This window comes from Diceros bicornis, chromosome 24 (assembly GCF_020826845.1).
Source record: "Diceros bicornis minor isolate mBicDic1 chromosome 24, mDicBic1.mat.cur, whole genome shotgun sequence".
Lineage (NCBI taxonomy): Eukaryota > Metazoa > Chordata > Mammalia > Perissodactyla > Rhinocerotidae > Diceros > Diceros bicornis.
Genome location: NC_080763.1, coordinates 4,678,068 through 4,702,586, shown reverse-complemented (window position 1 = coordinate 4,702,586; position 24,519 = coordinate 4,678,068). Strand labels below are relative to the sequence as shown.

General features: G+C 44.7%; 1 protein-coding gene across 9 annotated transcripts in view; it reads right to left on the bottom strand.

Annotated features, from left to right (window-relative positions):
• Nucleotides 1-969, bottom strand: part of SAMD4A (sterile alpha motif domain containing 4A) — a 211,673-nt gene extending 210,704 nt beyond the window's left edge. For 8 of the 9 annotated variants that reach the window (XR_009223672.1, XR_009223673.1, XR_009223675.1 and 5 more), the window contains exon 1: nucleotides 617-969. Coding sequence is in view for 4 of the 9 variants with exons in the window: in XM_058566956.1 (XP_058422939.1) it covers nucleotides 617-812 (196 nt within the window). In the remaining 5 variants the exon portion in view is untranslated. The remainder of the gene's footprint in view (nucleotides 1-616) is intronic. The other variant, XR_009223676.1, reaches the window with a different exon arrangement.
• Between the last annotated feature and the right edge of the window lie 23,550 nt (nucleotides 970-24,519).

The window sequence follows — 24,519 nt, the reverse complement described above, 5'->3', positions numbered from 1 at the left end:
TTTCGAGTATATTCACTTTCTGTACCAGTTGAGGTGTCTGTAAATGCTAGCAGGGTAATATGAAACAACTCTGCTATATTCCGTGAAGTTTGCTAACAAAAAGCATTCAGGACCCCGATTCACACCTGCTCTCTAGGACACCCTTTCCACAAGATCCATATTAACACGAAACACGTCGCGATAGACTAACCAAGCCTAACCACGTAGTATACGCACTGCAAATTTCACTTCAGTAGTCTGTAGCGTCTCCTACATATTATCCTGAAGACGGAGCTCTAAAACCGGATTATCCGTGGGGAAAAACGAATACTAAGATTGGATTTTCATGTATTCTTCATACAGCCTAATCAAAGCTTGGCTTCTGAGGGCACTCCCGGGCTTCACGTGTAGCTGAAACTCAGAGAGCCACGTTGCCCAAATGAAGAAGAAAAAAAAAAGCCCAGAAAAATCCAGACTCTACGTGACCTGACTGACTTATTTCCCAGGAAACTGCCTGAGAGAAAAATCAATCATTCAGGCTACCGTAGTTACCACACGGAATGGACCGAAGGAGGGGACAGTGGGCAAACCCCCACGGCCCGCGGAAGCGGGCGGGGCGGGAACAGGCGGGACTTACCGGGGCTGTTGGCCTCGCCCTCGAGGACGTGCAGCTCGGCGCAGTCGGCCAGCGAGTGCTCCAGGCAGAGCTGCAGGAAGCGGGCCTGCGTCTGGCTCACGCGCTTGAGCAGCGACAGCAGCGCCACGGTCTGCTCGCACTCGTTCCAGCCCTTGAACCAGCCCGCCAGCACCCCGACCTGGTCGCGGAACATCATGGTGCGGGGGCGGCCCCCGCTCTGCAGAGCCCCCGGCGCCGGCCCCCCGCCCGCCCCGAAGTTCGGCGGCGCCGCAGCCCGCGGCCGCGCGTCCCGTCCCGGGCCGCTGGGCGCTGCAGGCTCGGCCCGGGCTCCTGCCCCTGCCGTCCGCTCAGTCACGTTCCCGCGGTTCTGGCGGATTCCCCGAAGACGATGACAGCCAGTAGCACGGAAATGTTTCTTTTTTAAAAAAATAACGACTTAAAAAAATCCCCACAAGGCACACAAACTGAATCGAGAATGCTCTTTCCCCTTCTCGGCTTCGGGATGGTGACTTCCGGCGTCCCGGGTCTTCCCGTGGCGGCGGCGCGGACCCTTCACTCCCGCACTCCCTGGGGCGATCACCACTGGAAGGAGAGAGAGGCTGCAGTCAGACCTCGGCTACGAGGGAGCGCGCCCGGGGACGGGTGCACCGCAGGGGCGGGGGGCGCCCGCGGGGGCTGGTCCCCCCAGTTCCGGCCGCCCCCTCCACACCTGGATGCAGGAGATGAGCTATTCCTGTTCTGGGAATGGCAAAGAGTCTGCTTGCCAGGTGCGGGAGGAGCCCCCGCGGCTTCCTGTTGCTGCCGCCGCGAACGGCCGGTGCTCCCCACACACCCCACCCGGCGTGGCCTCGGGGGCTGTGCCGAGAACGCCAGCACCGGCAACAGATCTTCCTCGCGCAGAAAACTTGCGCTGCGGCTGCGAGGGGCGCGGGGGTGGGGGTGGGGGCTAATGCAAAGCAGAGGCGGAGGCAGCGGCAGCCCCAGTTCCTTCCTCCTCCTCGTCCTCGTCCTCGTCCTCCTCCTCCCCGAGAAGCAGCCGAGCGGCTGCAGCTCCATCTACAGTAACAGCCAGCATCTCCGCCGCCAGGCGCCCCTCTGGATTTAGGCCGTAAGCAGCCGCGGCAGCAGCTCGAGACAAAAATAAACTCTCCCCACCCAAAGCTCCGCGCCCAGCGGGCGGAGGCGCAGCCGGAGCTCCAGGTCCCCCGCGCCGCCCGCGCCGCTCCAGCCCACCCGGGAGGTCTCGGAAGGCCTGCTTCGCCTGAGCGATTAGATGTGTGCGTGCGTGTGTGTGTACGCGCGTGTGCTTTAGGCATCCTGCCCCTGCTGCCGCCGCCTACGGACGGGTCGGTCCGGCCCAGCGCCTGCGAGTCTCAGGCCGAGGGCGGCACGGCCCCGGGCGCACGCCGAGCGCAGGCAGCCCGAGCCCGCGGCACTGCTTTCCAGGGGGCAGGGCGGCTCCGCCGAGACTGCGTCGCGGCCACACGCCCCCCAACGACCGCAACGAAGAAAGTTCGGCTGCGGGGGCTCCCCGCATCCTATCCCTGTCCAGGTGGCCTCCCGCGGCCGAGAGGAGAGCCCAGCGGTTAGCCCTCGAGGGGCGGCTCGCTCTCAGCATCCCGCTTCGCGGCTCCCAGAACTTCTCAAGGGAAGGCGGCAGTCCCCGGGAAGGGGACCTAGTGGCCGGCGGGTCCCCTCCCGGGGGCGGAGGGGATGGGAGCTCACCTCGGCGCGGCTCATCCTGGCGGCTGGGGGCCCCCGCGCGGGTCCGGGGCCGCGGCGGCTCTCAGCGAGGTTGCGGGCGCCCGGAGCGCGGGCCGCGGGCCATGCTGTCGGGGCGGGCGGCGCGGAGAGAGCGCGGCGCTGCGGGTCCGGGCAGCCGCCGCCGCTGCTGCCGCCTCCAGTGTCGGCTCGCGGAGGACTGAGCCGCCCAAGCCGGAGCTCCCCACATGCTACTGATTAACATACACCATTACATCATGGGCTTGGCAGGGAGCGCCCGAGCGGGGGGAGAGGAACCCGGGCGGCGGCGGCGGCACGCAGGGGGAGTCGGGGGAGGATCCCCGGACCCGGCTGCGGCGGGGGTGGGGGGAGCGGATTCCTAAGTGGGGACCAGAAAAGGGGAGGGGAGCGGAGAGGGAGGAGCCAGATGGCGAGGTGGGGTCTGTCGGGTTGGAGGAACCTCCCGGCGGAGGCAAGAAGTTTGGGGAAGGGGAGGGGTCCGAGTGAGTTCTTCCCCGCTGCCGCCTGCGTGTCTTGGAGGGGCCGGAGTGCTCGAGGGCCGAAGCGCAGGCAGGAGGGACCTCGAGGGCGCTGGAGCGGGGCGGCGCTGCCACGGCTGCGCGCCCCTGGGAAAGTGGTTCGCCGACTGAGGTGACCCCTCGGCCCTGTTGGGGCCCGGGGGTGGCAGAGCGGCTTGGGCTGCTGCTGCCGGAGACCTGGGGTCACTGCCGCTGGGGGCGTTCCGGGGTTCATGGACGCGAAGGGCGGAGGAGGCCGAGGGGCGGTGCGCAGAGCTGGACGTCCCTGGGCGGCGGGCTCCGGGCGGCCCTGGTCCGAAGAGCGCGAGAAGTCCCCGGCCCGATCACCCCTCGCCTGGGTCGGGCTTTGGACGCCCTTTGCTCCTGTCGGCGGCCTCCCGCCGGCCCTGCGCCCCTCTCCGGCCTCGCTCTCCCCGGGGAAGCCGCCTGACTTCGGGGGCCAGCATGGGAGCTATGCCTGGCGCGCGGCCTGCGGCTCGGCCTGGAGCGGAGGCGAGCGCCGCCCTGCAGCGGGGAGGCGGGCGAGGCCAGCTGTCGGCGCGTCTGAGCGCCGGGCCGGGCAGCCTGGACCTGGACCTGGAGCTGCGCGAGGCCAGGCCGGGCAGGACCTGCAGAGGTGCCCGCGGCGCGGGAGAGGAGAGGAGAGGAGGGTGCGGCGCCGCAGCGGAGCGGCACGAGGTGGGCTGGGAAAGTGGCCCGGCTAGTCTCGAAAGTAGAGGATTGGTTAAAAATGCCTTAAAACCTGAAAATCAGTGTACCTTCTAATATTAGTTGACTATTCACAGGTGGGCTTGACCAAATCCAGGCTATCTCCGTGTTTTTAATGAAGACACTGAGCCCTGGAACATTTTCTCCAGCAGCTCGAGGCTTTGTTTATAAAAGTACTTCTGAAAAATGGGTGAAACGCATGCCTCAGACCCAGCTTTCCCTACTCTGGCTAAGGCAGTATTTTTGAAGATAAAGTATGTGAGATATTATTCCACTAATTAACACTTCCGTCTTTCAACTCTAGCATATGTCCCTGGAATTTCAATCCTTGCTTCCTTCCTCAAACCTAGCTTCTGCAGCGTTAAGTTGGCGTCAGACGTGTGACAGCACCTAGCCATCTGTTGGGGAATTGAAAGGTCTCGTGGAGCTGCAAACATTTAGGTGTTACCATTAAAATAAGGTGTGTGAACAATTTTTTAAAAGTTCATTATTAACCAGCCACGAAAGGTATCTGCATAATTTAATGAATATTTTGCCCTAAAAGCAAGAATTCTAGAGTCAGCGTTTTATTTTTGTTTTGTTTTATTTTTATAGAGACAGAAGAGCATGACATATTTTCTTCAAGACGTTGCTAGCCATTAGCTTGACCTTAGTAACAACTTTGATCAGGAAATGGGGCGGAGGGTTAGGGCACGTCTTCCTCATGTATCGCCACTATCAACTGCAGCCAAAGTAAAAGTTCCCGATCTGCGGCTTTTGGAAGCCCCCAAGAGTGATTTTTTTTAAGAAAGTGAAAGAAAGATCAGTTTCATTAACTAATTTATTGTCACCTGCACTTTACTAAACGAATAGTAAAACTAAACAATTCTGGAGGCAAATCTTCGAGAATTCTCCTTACGCTGAAGAAAGAAAATACCGCCACCTACTGGAAGAGTGTAGTCCTTACAGCAGCGCTTGACCTAGGAAAAGGTCTTGATTTAGCTAATTTTTGAGCTATTTTGAGAAATACAAAGATGAGCATGACATGAGTGACCAGTTCCCCTGGTTCTTGTGGGTTCACAATACTCGTGATTTCCCTTGCCTCTGGGCTTTTCTCGGGTGGGAAAGGGAGTGGAGGTAAAATCCGGTGGGAGGCTGCTTCACGGTTCCTCACAGAGAGTGAAGTCGGGACTCTGAAGGAGGGAAAGTAATACTATCAGCTAAATATATGTTTTTGTATTAAATGTGGATTTCTTCTGTGAACCTGTACCCAGTTTTTATGGATAATTAAGAAGTGGCTAACAAGTACTAAATATCCACATCACTTAGAAAAGGAATAAATAAATGAGATAAAGGAGATTATTAATATGTCTATGTTCACTATAATCCTATTTACTCATTTGAAAAATACCTATTGTTCACCTCATTGGTGCCAGGCACCGGGTTAGGCAGCGAGGACACCCAGTGTAGGTACTGAGCCCGCAATGGTGTCCCCACCGAAAGATTCCTGTATGAATAAAAGACCAATCAGATTATCAAACCAATTAACATTCTCAACATTATTTTGCTTTTCTCTTCCCTAGAATCTTGGAAGGGAAGAAATTGGTGTTTGCTCAGTGAATAATACTTTTGGTCAAATAACTCAAATGTTTCAAAGATGACTAATTCCAGATAAATCAGTGTCATGTTTATAAATCACTGCTTAAGAAGATGTGTAGGTATTGTTTGTATCAATAATGCATCTCAAGGAGCCCGTGTCTGTGTATTTTAAATTCATATTTCTTCTAGCAGTAGTAAGAAAACAAGAAAAAGAAGTGCATTGAATATAGAGACATTAGGTTATCTTTAATTATGTGCTGTATGAATTAGTAAAATTTAAAGGTAAATGAGAATGAATAATTATCATCATTCAATCATTCAATAAACATATTTTGAGCATTTTTTCTGTGTCAAGTCCTCAAGATACAATGTTGAAGACAGATGGTGTTTCCTATCTAACGTAAAAGCCCATATATTTGATATGTCGATATAATATATTTAATTTATAAGGAAAATTTAATATACAGTTAGATTTAATATATAAATAAATTTATAAATAAAATTTCATATATCCATTAGATATTAAAATATAGATTTTATTATATATGTGCATAGGAAAAGGTGTAAAAATATTTACATCAAAATGCTAACTACCAATGATTTTCCCTGTATGGTAGAAGATAATAATCCTCAGTAATTATTATTTTGTTTCTCTATATTTTCTAGTTTTTCTATCATAAGTAAAAAAGTTAAAACAAAACACTGCATGAGCTCAGAACCACTGACTAAAACCAAATTTAGAAAGTATCCTAAAGAAACTACACTGTAAAATTTAGGACTTTAACACCCAAGAACTGCTTCTGCCTCTGTTTTGCTTGCTCCCTGGGTCTTGTGCTAGCTTCATTACTGCATCTCCCCGCTTCAATGTTAGTCTTTCCTCTCCACAGCTCAGACACTTTCTGTGCTTTCTGAACCAACACTGTATATACATTCCAGGCTCTTTGGCCTGAAATACAAAAACTCCAGCATTTGGCCACTATCTGCTGCTCTGGACTTCTCTCCCACATTTCATTCACTAAATCATTCAAGAAGAAGTATTTACTGAGTATAAATCACTGTGCTAGGCAAACAGAGGATACAAAGGTAGAAGAGGAAGCATGGTCTCTTCAACCTGTGGTAGAGAATGTGACGTATGCTGGTGGGACACACACTTCCCTAAAAGGTACAATACGTGGTGGGTCTAGGGGGAGGCCACACACAGTGTAGAGAGAGAACAGAAGAGGCAGAAATTCTGCCAGAAAGTTCGGAAAGACACTATGCATCTGGTACCTTTTGAGTTGGTGCTCATGAGACGAATAGTTTCAACAGAGATGAGCAAAATTTTAAACACTGATAGATGGCATCCAGTGGGGGCCAGGAGGTATAGATGTTGCTTGTATCAATAAAGCATCCTGAGAACTCCATGTTTGTGTCTTTTCAGTCCATCTTTCTCCTAGCAGTGATAAGATAAAACAAGGAGAAGAAATGCAGGCCTTCCCAGACTTTACTAGTGCCAGCATGCTAGTGGAAAGAGATCCAACTGTATCTGTTAAATTAGTCATATCCTTAAACTGGTAATCCCATTTTTAGGAGCCTATCCTACTAAAGTAAAAGCATCATTACTATAAAGTTTACTAAAATACAAGTATAAATACAAGAATGTTACTTTCAGTGTTGTTTGTAATAGCAAAACACTAGAATACTCATCTGTACAGGAATGGGTGAATAAATTATCAAACCTCCATACTATAAATCTTATACATCTATTTTTAAATATGAGTTATACTTGGAAAAAACGCATCAGAAATATGATAGACTGATGGATGGATAGAGGGATACATAGGTAAAGCAATAGGTGACAACACAAATATGGCAAAATGCTAATTGTAGAATCTAGATGGTGAGTATATAGGTGTTCACCATTCAATTCTTCCAACTTTTCTGTGTGTTGATGTTTATAATAAATTGTTGAGGATAAAAAGGATGGGTCAAATTTATATGTAGTGGCCTAGAAATAAGTTTTTTTTTAAAAGTCGTAGAATAACGTCTATGCTCTGATTCCATTTTTGTGGTTAAGAAAGCCAGCTCCAGAGCAAGAATCCTAGTCTTGGAACCCAGCCCATCCCTTAGTCACCCTTTGACCTTTTACAGGTCACTTCCCACTCTGTGCCTCAGTGTCATTGGTAATGAACATACCTCATTGCTGTTGTGAGAAGTAAATAAGTTAATACATTCAAATTTCTTAAAGCAGTGCCAGGCATATAGTCTAAGTCGTCAATAAATGCGACTATTAACTATGATTGTTTGAGAGGGAAAAAGAGGCTAGGTGGGGTGGGAGAGAGAAAACCTGTGTCTCACTATAAATATACTATAAATACAGATATACATATATTTGTATGGGAATGTTTGTTTGTTTGAATGTTCAGTACAACACATGAGGAAACAATTGACAAATCCAGAAAGAGAGACATTCTCCAAGACAGCTGGCCTGGAAAAAATGGTGGGAAGACTGTTCTAGATTAAAAGAGACGAAAGGCACATAACCATACACAACACGTTATCCTCCATTGTATCCAGGTTTGAAAAAAAAGAGCCAAAAAAGACGTTTGAGGGACAATTGGGGAAATTTTGAACATAGGCTGGGAATTAGCTGATATCAGGCGACTATTATTAGTTTCATTAGATGTGATCATGGTATTGTAGTTAGGAAGGAGAATCCTTTTTTGTTGTTTTTCAAGGATGTTCACGCTGAGGTGTCTGGATGAGAGATCAAGACGTCTGCACGTCCTTTGAAATCCTTCAGCACAAAACACGTGCGTAGACACATAGATGAAGCAGACGGGGAGATGAGGAATCAGGTGGTGAGTATAATGGGTGTACACTGAACTGTCCTTTCAGATTTTCTGTATGTTTAATAAAAAGCTGAAAAACAAAGTAGAAAACTTTTAAAACACAGAAATGGGATTTGTGAACAGCGTTTGAAAGGCAAGGAGATGTGCAAGTTCATTTGTAAATGCTGTCAATGCTTTGGCATTAAGAACAAAGGTGTGAATTGCAATAATATCAAACTTTAATGTTTCTCAAAGTGGGGTTCCTGAACCTTGAGCATCAGAATCACCTGGGGGCTTATTTAAAAACGCAGATCCCTAGGGCCAGCCCAGTGGTGCAAGTGGTTAAGTGCGCGCGTTCCGCTGTGGTGGCCCAAGGTTCGCCGGTTCGGATCCCGGGTGCGCACTGATGCACCTCTTGGCAAGCCATGCTGTGGCGGCGTCCCATATAAAGTGGAGGAAGATGAGGCACGGATATTAGCCCAGGGCCGGTCTTCCTCAGCAAAAAAAGAGGAGGATTGGCAGATGTTAGCTCAGGGCTGATCTTCCTCACACACATACACAAAAAATGCAGATCCCTGAGTTCCTCTGTAGAGGTAGTGAAGCAGAATCTTAAAGGACCCAGGTGAACGTCCCCTGTCACAAGACACACCTGGAGTATTTAGTAAACATACAGATTCTGCCCTTGCCCAGTAATTTCAATTCGCTGGGGCTGAGGCTTGAGAATCTGTATATTTTGAAAATGGTCTAGGTTATTTTGTGATTGGGCCAGTTTGCAAAACATTGAATTAGAAAACTCTGAAGAGCCTCAATGTATCATTTCCTAAACACTTTTGATAAGAATCTCCTGGGCTGCTGGTAGAAGCCACCCATCTTTGCATGCCTCACCAAAATCTTATAAATAGAATTTTCTGGAGGTGGGCCTAGAAGTCTGTATCTTTATCAAGAGCCTCTGGTGATTCTTTACTTCAGAAGAGTTGGGGAAACATCAGAGCATAGGTATGCAAAGCCATCTGAAAGAATGGCCTGTTGAAGCAGTAGGGTCAGCCACAGAGAGAGTGGAGAGAGTGCCCCTGCAGTGCCCGGGAAGCCCTCTCCAGATGGCAGACAGCACCTTGCTCTTTTCGGTGGCACTCAGGTACAACTCTAAGGTGTCCTCATCCCCATATTCCAGTCCTGAGAATTCGATGAGAACATGCCTTCCCGCAAGGAGCATCTGCAGATGGACATGTGCTGGTGGGAGTGTGCATGTGTTGGGCGCCCCGGCAGTGAGAGTCTCACTGTAAATTAATCCTCTAGCATGCTGGATGTATGCCAAAAGCTCACAAGCTTGCTGAAAGTATGTCAGCCCCTGAAGATGGACTAATTCTTTTTTCTTTTCTTTTTGTAGCCTGCAAAAAGGAGCGCCCTGGTGAATTTGCTAGGGTAAGCCTGTCACTTGGGTGTCTCTGGGGAAACACCCAGACATCTCTCTCCAAGCAAGTGCCCCTCTACTTTCCTGTGAACTTCTACAGCATATTTAGACAGGAGCCTCTGTCACTGAGATAAGGGTGTGGTAGTGGTACAGTGGACCCCATCCAGACACACAAGAAATAGGCCCTGCCTGACCCTGCCTGCGGCCCCATTGGCATGCTGCAGCCCCCCGGCCTGCGTTCAGTTCCTCAAATGCACCAAGCTCATTCCCTTCTCGAGGCCTTTACACTTTCTATTCCTGGAGAATTATGTCTTTCCAGCTCCTCATCCAGCACTTCAAGAGGCTGACTCCTCCCTCAGGTCTTAGCTCAAACGTCACCTTCTCAGAGAAGCCTTTGTAGACCACACTATCTGAAATAGTGGCCCTTTTCTTATGGTAGCACTTACCACAAACAGAAATTATATTGCTTATTCGTCTACTTACCTCTTTATTATCTCTCTGCCCTCAACAGATTTTAAGCTCTACAAGCATAGACACTGCATCTGGGTCTGCCTTCTTCACCCTTAGGACTCTCAGTATCTTCCTAGGACCCACCACACAGAAATGCACAGTCAATATTTGTGAGTGGAGTGAATGACTCTCAGGGTTGGAAGTTACCATAGAAGACCCAGGCCCAATGCCTCGACCTGTACCTAAATACTCTCTAACAGAGTTTTAAGACCCAGTCCATGAGCGTGTTTTTACCTAAACTGCAGCAAAACCAGACGAGCAAGAACAATGCTTTTTCCCTGCTCCAAATGTATTCAATTTAAAGAACTTCACTCTGAGATTATGCTTGTCCTAGGTTTTGGGTATTAAAGTATCTTATATTAAATTACTGTGGTAGTAAGTGGTATTTGGCTATTAACATCCTTATTTGGAAAAATAAAAACAAAAACTTGGCAACTTTAGTTGGTCTGGTTTTTCTGGCCCATGAAATTCAGAAGTCTGGAAGTCACGGCCACATCCATCCCTCTTAGTGGCTGTTTAGATGAGGCTGGAGTGGCCATTGCATCCCTGGTTGGCACTGATGATTAAAAGGTGCTTTCTGTAAGTCTTGGGTCTGTCTTCCTGTAGCTTCCACTCGTGGCGGCCATGAGGGAAGGGCACCCCTCAGCTCTCTTTTAAGAGTCTGCTGAAGGGTGGGGTTGCCGACTCCAGCTGCTACCTCTTTGCTCAGGGACACACCATCCGCTTAGTAGAGACTTTCTCAGAACTGTGCTGTGGTCTGAGGCTTTTCCTGCTCAATCCCCTCCTCTCTTCCTTCACAGTCCTAGCCTGAAGGCTCTCCTTGCCAAGTCCTGCTCCCTTCCCGTTTAACTTGCACAGCTATTTCCCCCAATAAATAGTTTGCACATCTAACCTTGTCTTGGCTTCTGCTTCTTGGAGGACCTTCCTGAACAGACATACTACCCATTGACTTAAAGTGACTCTGGGAATTGGACAAGGGATTCCAAATGTGATCTGAGAAGCTGTACAACCATGGATGGGTTACTTAATCTATTCATCATCTATAAATTGGAGCTAATACTACTCATCTCACAGAGCTGTTGTGAGACTTGAGGGAAGAGCATGTGAGGTGCCTCACAGGACCTGACCGTCAAATGATAGTGGCCTGTCCCCACCCATTACCACTATGAGAAACCTGAAATGTCTGTGCAGAAGCTGTTCTGATCTATGAAAAAGCATTTTATAGGTTCAAGGAAAAAGTGAACAAAAGCATAGATTTTTTGAAAGCTGCATATTTTAAAGGACCTGAAGGTCTCCTAGGGTTATCAGTGTGTAATATCAGACAATCTTATGTAAAATGAGTTTTAGTGCAAATTCTAACTTCCAAGAGCAGATGATGAGGCAGTAATCTGAGAGGATGGGATTTAGGTGAGCTAGAAACATGGCTGGCAAGCAGAGAAACTGTTGGTTGGTTGAAGGAGACCAGCCCAGTTGTTTCTCTGTACGCTGCACTCAGGAAAGGTCCAGAACCCCTGATGTGCGTGCAGTCGAGTGCAGGCTATTCAGGTCAAGATGTAGAGAAGGAAGTGACTGTAAAAAGAGCAGACTTGGATGACTGAGCAGAAGTGCCCAGGACTGAGGAAGTTTGAAGGCTGATTTAAAGTAAGCCAAGTTGACATCTGCATCAGATAGAACTCTAGATTTGCCCCTAGGATCTGGTATGTTCCCTGAAGAGTGGGCACAGCTGTGGTGAAGTAGCTTCTGTATTAAAAACATTGTTTAAAAATAATTACAATGCTGGCTCTCATAAGCTTGTTAGGAGGTCTGAAAATAACTGGCACATTACTTGGCACATAGCAGGTACTTGACAAATATTAATTTGCCTTCTTTTTATGAACAAATTAGAATGTGTTAATTTCACTAATTTACATCTTGAGTCTGCCTCACATAGGAACATGCTTTAACCCTCCTCAAAGACATGCTGTGTCGGAAGCCCAGCAGGGGATTGCCAGAGTTTGAATCGGGATTCGAGGGGATGAAGAGAGAGATGTGGAGGAAGGCACTGCAGAACTGGTGACATATGGAATGTGGGAATGCTAAATCAGGAGTCGGGCCTGCTAAGACAGCAGCAGCGAAAGGCAAGCTGGGGAGGGCCCAGGAGCGCAGCTCAGGCAGAGAAACTAGAGGTCAGATCTCCTTAGAAGGAGCTCAGAAATATCGCAGTGTCGGCAGGGGCAGCCGTTCGGATGGAAAGCCAGGTTCATCAGCCCACGGCAGAGTGGCCGTTGCCTGCATCAATTTCCTGTACTCTTAGCACATTTTTACACTGATGGGATGGTGGCCGAATCTCAGCCAAAAGCCGAGCTGCTGGGCTGGCGAGCCTCAGGGAAAGCACTGGGACTCTTGAGGAAGCTGCTGTCAGTTCTCACTCAAGATCTTACCGCTGTCAAATTTTCAAGCTTTCAACTTTTCTTCACTTCCTCAATTGAAGAGAATTCTTCCAGAGAAAAGACTTCTAAACCTCAGTTTCAGGTAAATAGAACACCACTACTCAAATGCCACGAGCAGCTGTGACTCGTTGGTTCGGGAGTCAAACTAGAATGTGAGTTGGACAAGTGTGTTGAATCCATAAAGAAAACGTTTTTTTTTTTTTATTGTGGTAAAACATACACACATAATATTAAATTTACCCTTTAACCATTCTTAAGTGTAAAACTCAGTGGCATTAAATGCATTCACATTGTGCAACCATCACCACTATTTCCAGAACTTTTTCATCATCCCAAACTGCAACTCTGTACCCATTAAACAATAAATCCCATTCCCCAGTCCCCTCAGTCTCTGCTAATCGCTGTTCTACTCTCTGTCTCCATGAATTTGCCTACTCTGGGGCCCTCATATAAGTGGAATCATACCATGCTGTCTTTTGCGACTGGCTTCTTTCACTTAGCATGTTTTCAAGATTCACTCATGCTGTGGCAGTATTGAAATTTCATTCCTTTTTAAGGTTGAATATTATTCCATGAAGAAAACTTGAGACAGCTTTCTCTAGAATGGAGTTAGATAAAGAAAGGTTAACTCTAGTTTTTAGAACACTTAGGTAGACTGTCTTTTTGACTGTTTTCTAAACAGTATAATCCAAAACAATTAACTGATACAGTTATTTAAATAAAATATAAAAACAAGAAAATAAGCCACAATTTCAAACACAAATGCAGATTGGTTCACACCTCTTAAAAATAAACAAGTGTGCGAAATATTAATTATAGTTTTTTACAGTAAAACATCTCATAAGGTGTCAGATAAATTTTCAAATAAATCCAGTGAGAAGGTTAAATGTAAGCGTTGCAAAACTACTCCTATTTACGGGATGTATATAGGTCAGGATTACAAAAGTGGAACCTTAGATGTTTTGGAGGGATAACTTGTCCCTGATTGGCATGAGACAAAGTAAAAATTACTTCTTCTAGAAGTCATCAAATCTTTATTTTGATCTTGGTTATTGATTCAAGAATTGCCAATATCTTTTTCAACTGAAAATGCAATTGAAATGTGTCCACAGGTTTAAATGGTTGAAATTTTTAAATGTACAGATCTAAAGTCATATTTCTATAATCTAAACAAAGATGAGACTCCTCATCCCCAATATTCTTTAAAGCACCTCTGTATGATAAGAACATCCCTGACTGCTGGCATCAACAACTTTCTCCTAACCAGGTACTATCTCTGTTGCAGGGGATACAGTAGATTAGATATTGATTAAGCCCACATTTTTCACATCCTTGGATTGTTCCCAGGCAGAAAATTTATGAGAAAATGCCTGGTTACATATTTAAATTGTATTGCAAGATTTCTCAGAGCCTTTATTATGCTAATTTTCATTGTGCCTTCATGGCAGGTCCTACACTTACTTGAGCCCAGAATGCATTCTTCACAGGTCTAGTAGTAGAGTGTTGCCTTCGATATATTTTGGGAAATGCTGATAATAGGCTCGAGAAAAGCAATAAAATTGATGAAAGAGAGCCAGCCCTGATGGTCTAGTGGCTAAAGTTCAGCGCTCTCCCTGCTTCGGCTGCCCAGGTTCGTTTCCCGGGTGCAGAACCACACCACTCATCTGTCAATTGCCGTACTGTGGTGGCAGCTCACATAGAGGAGCTAGAATGACTTACAACTAAGATATACAACCATGTATTGGGGCTTTGGGGAGGGAAAAAAAAAAAAGAGGAAGATTGGCAACAGATGTTAGCTCAGGGCGAATCCTTCCCAGAAGGAAAAAAAAAAGAAACTGACGAAAGAATTTTAAAATTGTACCTACATTTCGATGTTGAAAAACCATGTGTTTTTTTAAAAATTTTTTAATTAATTAATTTATTTTTTCCCCCAAAGCCCCAGTAGATAGTTGTATGTCATAGCTGCACGTCCTTCTAGTTGCTGTATGTGGGACGCCGCCTCAGCATGGCTCGAGGAGCCGTGCGTTGGTGCGCGCCCGGGATCCGAACCTGGGCTGCCAGCAGCGGATCGTGCGCACTTAACTGCTAAGCCACAGGGCCGGCCCCCATGTGTTTTTCAGATAATGTAGGAAGGTGACTAGTGATTAAGAACACAAGCTTCAGGCAAAACGGGATTCAAATCCCAACTCTGCCACCTCGTAGCCGTGTCATATGGGCTATTTAACCTTAATTGGTCTCAGTTTTCTGTCTACTTTAGTAAATTGAGCCAGGATTATAGGAGATAATATCTAATTGTATCAATTAGAGCCCAGCCACCAGACAGAAAACGCACCAACTATTTTATCAGAGATTATTAATATAAAGAGTCATTACCTGAAAAGTCAAAAGGAGAACATGAAGGTGTCTCAGAGGTAGCCACTTCAGGAAGCAGCTACCGTGCACAGGGCTGGGGAAAAAAGTGAAGAAGTTGGAATTATAAAAACCTGGAAGTTTGGAAGAGGGCCCCCACAGAGCTGAACCACTCAGACCTCTGAGGAAGGGGCGCTGTGGGGCTGGGGCTGGTGTCCTGAGTGGGGTGAGGAGGCAGGTTTGGCAAACGCTGGAAGAACTGCCATCTGGATTCAACTGCTGCTTCGGGAATCAACCACCACTGCCGAGGTAGAGAAGCGAGGCTGGGGTGACAGTCACAGGAACAGGAAACAAACAGGAAGCCCACAGGAGACAGACAGGAAGGAGCAAATCCCTCCTTCCTCCTATCTTCCAGTCTCCCTCTATTCCTCTGATTTGCAAAGCCTCATAGCGAGCCCGCTGGCAAAGCATACATGTGGTCTGCAGAGTCCTACCCCAGCATCACAAAGCAGAGTATAGAAGGGTGGGTTTGGAGCCGAGAGGCAATACCTTAATCATTGGCATAAATACCAAGTGCTTAGAGCACAGAAAGTATATGACAGCTATTCCTCCTCCTCCTCACCTGACTAATTGACTCAGTTCTATGCCTGGTACAGATTTGAAGAATTTCTGTAGTACCTAGCTATGATAAAGACAGAAGAGATTAAAGGCTGGAGGTTCAACTAATTAAATAAAACAAACAAGGTAGGCTTAACATCACATCTCAAATTTGAAATGTCTAAAACAGTACTCTCGATTCTGCACGCCACCCCCACTCCCAGTCCTCGAATGCATTTCTCCATCCCCCTCTGTCTTCTAAAAGTGCAGCTTGGACAACGTCACCTCCTTGCTTTAACACTCCGCTGACTTCCCACTGCATAGAAGACGATCCTGGGCCGGCCCTGTGGCTTAGCAGTTAAGTGCGAGAGCTCCGCTACTGGTGGCCCGGGTTCGGATCCCGGGCGCGCACCGATGCACTGCTTGTCCGGCCATGCTGAGGCCACGTCCCACATACAGCAACTAGAAGGATGTGCAGCTATGACCTACAACTATCTACTGGGGCTTTCGGGGGGGGGGAAGGGAGGAGGATTGGCAATAGATGTTAGCTCAGGGCTGATCTTCCTCACAAAAAAAAAAAAAAAAAAAGACGATCCTGATTCCTGCCCACGGCCAAAAAGGACTGCCCTTTCTCCAATCCCCCCACATGGCTCTTCCTCGTTGATTCAGTGCCAGTCACACAGGGCTTTTCTCTGTTCCTGTAAAACCCAGGCTCTTTTTTGCTTTATATTTTGTGTTCTTTCCACTCAAAATGCTGCGCCCAGGCTCTTGACAAGGCTGCTTCCCTCCTAACCCTCAGAGCTCAGCTCAATTGCAAGCTCTTCAGAGAGACCTTCCTGACACCATCCTATCTACAATTACCTCCTAACTTGCTTGTTTTCTTTATAATATGCAGCACAAGCAGTATTGTCTTATTTTCTTATTTACTGTTTATTGTTAGTCCCCCCCACCCACCCAAGTGAGTTCCCTGAGGGCAAAGACCTCAAGTATTTTCTTTATTCTCTATCTCTAGCACCAAGAACAGCAGCTAATTCAAAGAAGATCTTCTAAGAATGTGTTGAATGAATGGTGTTCTGAGGGGGTACAAACATGAGTAAGACACACTCTGGCCTCCGGGGAGCAACAATCTAATGGAAAAAGTAGACACATGCTCCCAGTTTCACTAACTGCTGTCATTCACTTTAGCCAAGCCAGAAGATTAGAGCTATCCTAGACTCTTCATCTCAACGATAAAAATTTACTAAGTCCTTAGATCCTTATTGTTTCTCAACTGAATTACTGTGATAGTGTCTTGATCTTGATTTTCCCACCTTTAGTCTTCCCCCATTTCAAACTCTAAACCATCCTCCAAACTTATATATTATTTATAAGTGATTGACATGTTCTGCAGCTAATCCAAGATTAGTAAAATTTCATTTCTTATGCAGATAAAAATAAAAATGAGTTCCAATATTTTCCCCACACTCTGCTTCGTAGAGTGCTACACTTCACCTCCGTTACTGATGTTTCTAAAATGTGGGACTGGGCCTGCCCCGTGGCTTAGCGGTTAAGTGCACGCGCTCCACTGCTGGCAGCCTGGGTTCGGATCCCAGGCAAGCATCGACGCACCGCTTCTCCAGCCATGCTGAGGCCGTGTCCCACATACAGCAACTAGAAGGATGTGCAGCTATGACATACAACTATCTACTGGGGCTTTGGGGGAAAAATAGATAAATAAATAAAATTATTAAAAATAATAATAAATAAAATGTGGGCTGAAGGAAGTTAGTTTGAAGATGCAGGAGAAAGGAGCTGTGCCAGTGTTCTTTTGCTTTCTCAAGGACATCACTCCAGCAACCGGTACTTTATCTCCAGCATCATCAATTTTTCCCTCTCTATTGGATCATTCTCAAGGGTATTAAACATGCTGCTATTTTCTCCCATCTTAAAATTAAACACTAGTAAACCCATATCTTCCTACAGTTACCACAGCATTTCTCTGCTCCTCTTTATAGCGAAATTCTCGAGAATTGTTTCTATGTGCTGCCTCCAATTCTTCTCCAACCATATTCTTTTACTTTTTTTAGTGAAAGGATCCCTGCCATCTAGTTAATTGATACATCCATCACTTCGCATATTTGTCTTTTTTGTGTGTTGAGAACATTTAAGTTCCACTCTCTGAGCAAATTTCAATTATACAATACAGAATTATCAACTATAGTCACCATGTTTTACATTAGATCCTCAGACCTTATTCATCTTATGGATGAAAGTTTGTTCCATTTTATCAACCTCTCCCTATTTCCCCCACCCCCCAGCCCCTGGCAACCACTTTTCTATTCTCTGTGTCTATGAGTTTGCCTTTTTTTTTTTTTTAAGATTCCACATATAAGTGATATTATGCAGTATTTGTCTTTTTCTGTCTGGCTTATTTCACTTAGCATAATGCCCTCAAGGTCCATCCATGTTGTCACAAATAGCAGGATTTCCTTCTTTCTCATGACTGAGTAATATTTCATTGTGTGTGTATATATATATAACATCTTATTTATCCAGTCATCTGTCAGTGGACACCTAGGTTGTTTCCATGTCTTGACTATTTTAAATAATGCTACAATGAACATGGGGGTGCAGGTATCTCTTTGAGATAGTGATTTCATTTCACTCAGATATATACCCAGAAGTGGAATTGCTGGATCATATAGTAGTTCTATTTTAATGTTTTGAGGAACCTCCATACTGTTTTCCACAGTGGCTGCACCAATTTACATTCCCACCAACAGTGCACAAGGTTTCCCTTTTCTCCACAATCTCACTAACACTTGTTATTCTTGTCTTATTGATAATAGCCATTCTAACAGGTGTGAGGTGATATCTCATTGTGGTTTTGATTTGCATTTCCCTGATATTAGTGATGGTGAGCACCTTTTCATGTACCTGTTGGCCATTTGAATATCTTCTTAGGAAAAATGTCTGTTCAAGTCCTTTGCCTATTTTTTAATTGGATTGTTTGTTTTTTTGCTATCGAGTTGTATGAGTTCCTTATGTATTTTGGATATTAACTCCTTATCAGATATATGATTTACAAATATTTTCTTCCAATTCCTAGGTTGCCTTTTCGTTTTGTTGATGGTTTCCTTTGCTGGGCAGAACCGTTTAGTTTTGATGTAGTCCCACTTATTTTTGCTTTTGTTGCTTTTGCTTTTTTTGCCAAATCCAAAAAATCACTACCAAGACCAGTGTCAAGAAGCCTACCCCCTGGGTTTTCTTCTAGGAGTTTTATGGTTTCAGGTCTTACGTTCAAGTCTTTAATCCGCTTTGAGCTGATTTCTGTGTACGGTGCCAGATAGTGGCCTAGCGTCATTCTCTTGCATGTGGTTGTCCAGTTTTTCCAACACCGTTTATTGAAGAGACTGTCCTTTCCACATTGCATATTCTTGGCTCCTTTTTCGTAAATTAATTAACCATATATGCATGGGTTTATTTCTGTGCTCTCTGTTCTGTTCTATTCTATTAATTCATGTGTATGTTTATATGCTAATACCATTTTGTTTCAATTACTATAGCTTTGTAATATATTTTGAAACCATGAAGCATGAGGCCTCCAGCTTTGTTCTTCTTTCTCAAGATTGCTTTGGCTATTTGGGGGTCTTTTGTTGTTCCATATACATTTTAGGATTGTGTATTCTATTTCTGTGAAAAATGCCATTGGAATTTTGATAGGGATTGCATTGAATCTGTAGATCACTTTGGGTAGTATGAACATTGTAACAATGTTAATTGTTCCAATGTATGAGCATGGAATATCTTTCCATTTATTTGTGTCTTCTTCAATTTCTTTCATCAATGTCATAGTTTTCAGAGTACAGATCTTGGTTAAATTTATTCCTATGTATTTTATTCTTTTTGATATAATTGTAAATGGGATTGCTTTCTAATTTCTCTTTCTGATAGTTTGTTTTTAGTGTATAGAAATGCAACTGATTTCTGTATATTGACTTTGTATCCCACAACTTGACTGAATTTATTAGTTCTAGCAGTTTTTTGATGGAGTCTTGAGGGTTCTCTATATATAATACCACATCATCTGCAAAAAGAGGCAGTTTTGCCTCTTCCTTTCTGGTTTGGATGCCTTTTATTTCTTTTTCTGGCATAATTGATTTGGCTAGAACTTCCAGTACAATGTTGAATAAAAGTGGTGAGAGTGGGTGCCCTTGTCTTATTCCTGATCTTAGCTTTCAGCTTTTCACCACTGAGTATGATATTGGCTGTGGGCTTGTCATATGTGGCTATTTACTTATTATATTATTTACTATTTTGAGGTACGTTCTCTCTACACCCAGTTTGTCAAGAGTTTTCATCATGAACGTATGTTGAATTTTGTCAAATGCTTTTTCTGCATCTATTGAAATGATCATATGATTTTCACCCTCCATTTTGTTAATGTAGTCTGTCATATTGATTGATTTGCATATGTTGAACCATCCTTGCATCCTGGAATAAATTCCACTTGATTATGGTATAGGATTCTTTTAATGTATTGTTGAATTCAGTTTGCTAATATTTTTGTTGAGGATTTCCACATGCAAAAGAATGAAGTTGAATCCCCTTCCTTGTATCATATACAAAATTTAACTCAAAACTGATCACAGACCTAAATGATAAAACCATTAGAAGAATATAGGAATAAATCTTTGTGACTTGAGTTAGGCAAAGCCTTCATAGATATGACACCAAAACTACAAGTAACAAAAGAAAAAGTAGATAAGTTGGACTTCATCAAAATTTAAAACTTTTGTGCTTCAAAGGACACCATTAAGAAAGTGAAAAGACAACCCAGAGAATGGGAGAAAATGTTTGTAAATCATATATCTGATAAAGGACTTGTACCTAGAATATAAATTCTTACAAGTCAATAATAAAAAGTCAACCCAATTTAAAAAAGGGCAAAAGATCTGACTAGATATACAAATGGCTAATAAGCACATGAAAAGATGCTCAACATCATTAGCCACTAGGGAAATGCAAATCAAAACCACAAATATACTGTAGAATGGTGGTTGCCAGGGGCTGGGGTGAGAGGGAGATGGGAAATTGTTGTTTAATGGGTATAGAGTTTCAGTTGTGCAAGATGAAAAAGTTCTGGAGGTCTGTTGCACAAGAATGTGAATATATTTAACACTACTAAACTGTACACTTAAAAATGGTTAGGATGGTAAATTTTATGTTATATATTTTTTACCACAATTAAAAATTTTTTAATTATTTAAAAACTCCCACAATTATACCACTTCACACCCACTAGGATGGCAATAATCAAAAAGATAATGACAAGTGTTGAGGAGGATGTGGAGACATTGGAGACCTTTTACTCTGCTGGTAAGAAAGTAAAATGGTGCAGCTACTTTGAAACCAGTTGCGAAGTTCCTCAAAATGTTCAGCATAGAATTATGACATGACCCAGCACTTCCCCTTGTAGGTATATACCCAAGAGAAATTAAAACATGGTCCACACAAAAACTTATAACCAATGTTCACAGCAGCAAAATTCATAATACTGCCATAATGAAGCCAAAAAGTAGGAAAATCCAAATGTCCATCAACTGATGAATGGATAAACACAAAGTGGTATATCTATACAATGGAATATTACTTGGCAATAAAAAGGAATAAAATACTAACTCATGCTATAACATGGATGAACCTTAAAAACATTATGCTAAGTGATGTTTTGTGGCCAGTCACAAAAGGCCACATATTGTATGATTCCATTTGTGATTATACACATGATTCCATTCCATGAAATGTCCAGAATAGGCAAAGCTATAGTGACAGAAAGTAGATCGGTGGTTGCCTAGGGTTGGGGGAAGATGGCAGTGATTAGGGACGACTGCTAATGTGCACAATTTGTTTCTTTTGGGGGGTAATTAAAATGTTCTGCAACTGTGTACTGGTTGAAAACCTCTGAGTACATTAATACTATTGAATGGTACATTTTGAATGGGGGAATTACGTGGTATGTAAACTATATCTCCATTAAGCTGTTAAAAAGAAAAAAGACAAAATAAAAAAGGCATGCAGCTTTTGCCTTGTTCACTAGGAATACTGCCGTTGGAATCCAGAGCCCCCATTTAAGAAACCTGACTGCCTGAGACAACCAGGCTGTGACAGAGCCCAAGCCGCGTGGAGAAGCCACATGTTGTCCTAGCTCAGCCCAGCTTTCAAGTCATCACAGCCCGGGCACCAAATACATGAGTGAAGAAGCCTTCAGATAATTTTAGCCCACTGGCCTTTGAGTCAGCCCCAGTCATTTGAGTCTTCCCAACTAAGGTCCTAAGCAGGCCCATCCCTGCCATATCCTGTCCCAATACCTGACCACAGAATCTATGAGCATAATAAAATGGTGGTTGTTTTATACCATTTATACCAGTCCCTTTGGGAATAGTTTGCAAAGACCACTCTTCTGGTTTTCCTCCTACCTCACTGTCTACTCCTTCTCAGTCTACTGGTTCCTCCCTAATCTCCCTGAATGTTGGGGTATCCCCTCAGTCCATGGACCACTTCCATTCCTGTGCTCCCTCCCTTGGCGATTTCACGCAGACTCATGGCTTTAAATACCACGATGATGACCCCCAAATTTACGTCTTCAGCCAGACCTCTCCCCTGAACTTCAGAGTACTATATTCATCTGTTAACTTGACGTCCCTACTTGGATTACCAACCGGCATCTATTTTTTTTTTTTTTTCCCCCAAAGCCCCAGTAGATAGTTGTATGTCATAGCTGCACATCCTTCCAGTTGCTGCATGCGGGATGCGACCCCAGCATGGCCGGAGAAGCAGTGCGTCGGTACGCGCCCAGGATCTGAACCCGGGCTGCCAGCAGCGAGGTGCACGCACCTAACCGCTAAGCCATGGGGCCGGCCCCCAACTGGCATCTAGACTGAAAAAAACAACATTGCTTTCTTTCCTCCAAACATAGTCTTTTTCCAATCGTTCCCATCTCAGTAAATTCCAACTCTCGGCCTTGTAGTCGTTAGGACCTCTTTGCTTAGATATTCACATGGCTCACTTCCTGGCCTCCTTCAGGTCTCTACTAGAATTCCTGATGAGACCTTCCCTGACCCTCGTATTTGAAGTAGTAACCCCACTTCCATCCTTCCTATTCCCTACTCACCCATCCCAGCTTTGATTTTCTCCAGAGCACTCACCTCCACCTGACATAGTGTATTTTTAACTAATTTGTCTCTCTTTCCCTAGACTCTAAGGTCCATGAAGGCAAGGGGTTTGCCTACTTTTTTTACTGCTATATCCTCATGCCCAAATAATCTGTAATGCCTTTGGCATTCAATGATTACTTAATTATTGAATGAATAATCAAATGAGTTCAGGGAACAGAGACGAGATCAAGAACACAAGTACAGAGTTGGCTTCAAAAGTACATATAATACACCTCCTCTTTTGGGGAAGAGAGAAAAGAATGTCTACAGGCTTTGAACATCTAAACAAAGTAGTAACAGTAATACCTGTCAGACATAGGGCTTACTATGTGCTATGCCCACGTCTAAGCACTTTACACATATTAACTGGTGTAATCCTCTCAACAGCCTAGAGGTAGGTTCTAGTCTCACCATTTTTACAGATGAAGAAACTGCAGAGTGAGGTTAACTAATTTGTCCAAAGGACAAGTGGCAGAGCTGGGATAAAAACTCAAGATATCTGACTTTGAGGTCTATCATCTTAACCGCCACACCACACCATACTACCTCTTGAAGGTTCTTTGCTGAGAGTGATACAGCAGTGGTGGGATACAAAACTTGAAAAGAGTGAGAGAGGAACAGCTGGTGGGAGTTCGCTAGGGGGTCCATTAGGGAAAAAAATAAAAGGATTGTTGAGCAGCAGTGAAGGCCTGTATGCAACTAAACAACATTAATTGGTTGGGCCACTTGACCTTCTGTGGCAACAGCAATAAAGAAACATAGTTAAGCCAAGTGTGTGGGTTGCTGCGGGCCAAGTGTGTGGGTTGCTGCGGGCGGTAGAGTGGAGAAGTCAAGAAAGCAAGGGGCCAGCCTGGTGGCATAGCAGTTAAGTTCATGCACTGTGCTTTGGCGACCTGGGGTTCACAGGTTTGGATCCCAGCAGTGGACCACTGCACCGCTTGTCAGGCCATGCTGTGGCGGCGTCCCATATGAAGTAGAGGAAGATGGGCAAGGATGTTAGCCCAGGGCCAATCTTACTCAGCAAAAAAAGAAGAGGACTGGCAACAGATGTTAGCTCAGGGCTAATCTTCCTCACACACACAAAAAAAGCTAAAATGAAAACACATTTGAAATAGTTGAGCAGGGAACCCAGAGGCAAGTTAAGGAATTATTGGAATACACTCAGGGACCCAGGAAGAGGGTCATGATGACAAGGAAGAAAAGATTCAAGAGGAATAGAGAGAGATATGGAAAGAGAGAGAAAGGGATTCAGTCTTCCAAATCTGGGAAATGGAGTTGGGAATTATTCAGAGTGATAGGACCCATCTGAGGCAGGACTGAGTTATTCTGAGTACAGGAGGCTGAAATCATCTCCTTCTACCCTTCTTAAACCCCAGCTTATGTATGCTGAAGCTTCAAATTCCCACAAACCAAGACAAAGCTCCTCATTCCACAATTAATGGGAAGACTTCAAAAACACAAAAGCCCCACGGGAGATAATTCAATGACTTGAGTCCTTAAGTAACAGTTTTTAAGTTTCTCCCCTAGAGCTGGGTTAGACCTTAAGAACTCTCATAGGCACCAAGATGAGAAGAAAGTGTCACTGAATGAGGAGGTGGCTAGTCACCTATCAAGTCTGCTTAATGGAGCCCTGGTTGGGATTTTTGGAAAGTACCAACTAATCTACATAAACCAAATATTTTATCTAATAATCCATTCGAATAAAATGCTTTTATAGATGTTCTCACAAACTGTTGCTTATTCACTGCTGTTGGCAAATTCTGACATAAGCCTCTAGGAGTCAGTTTTTACTTGATTACCCACCAAATTCCTCATATTATTACCACTGAGGGCAGGAAAGCCAATTACTTTAGCTGCAGGACAAATCATCTTTAAGAGTTATAAAAAATGATGGGTGAATGGATAAACAAAATGTGGTATACACATACAATAGAATATTATTCAGTCTTAAAAAGGAAAGAAAATCTGATACATGCTACAAAACAGATGAACCTTTAAAACATTATACTCAGTGAAATAAACCAGACACAAAAGGACAAATATTGTTGATTCCA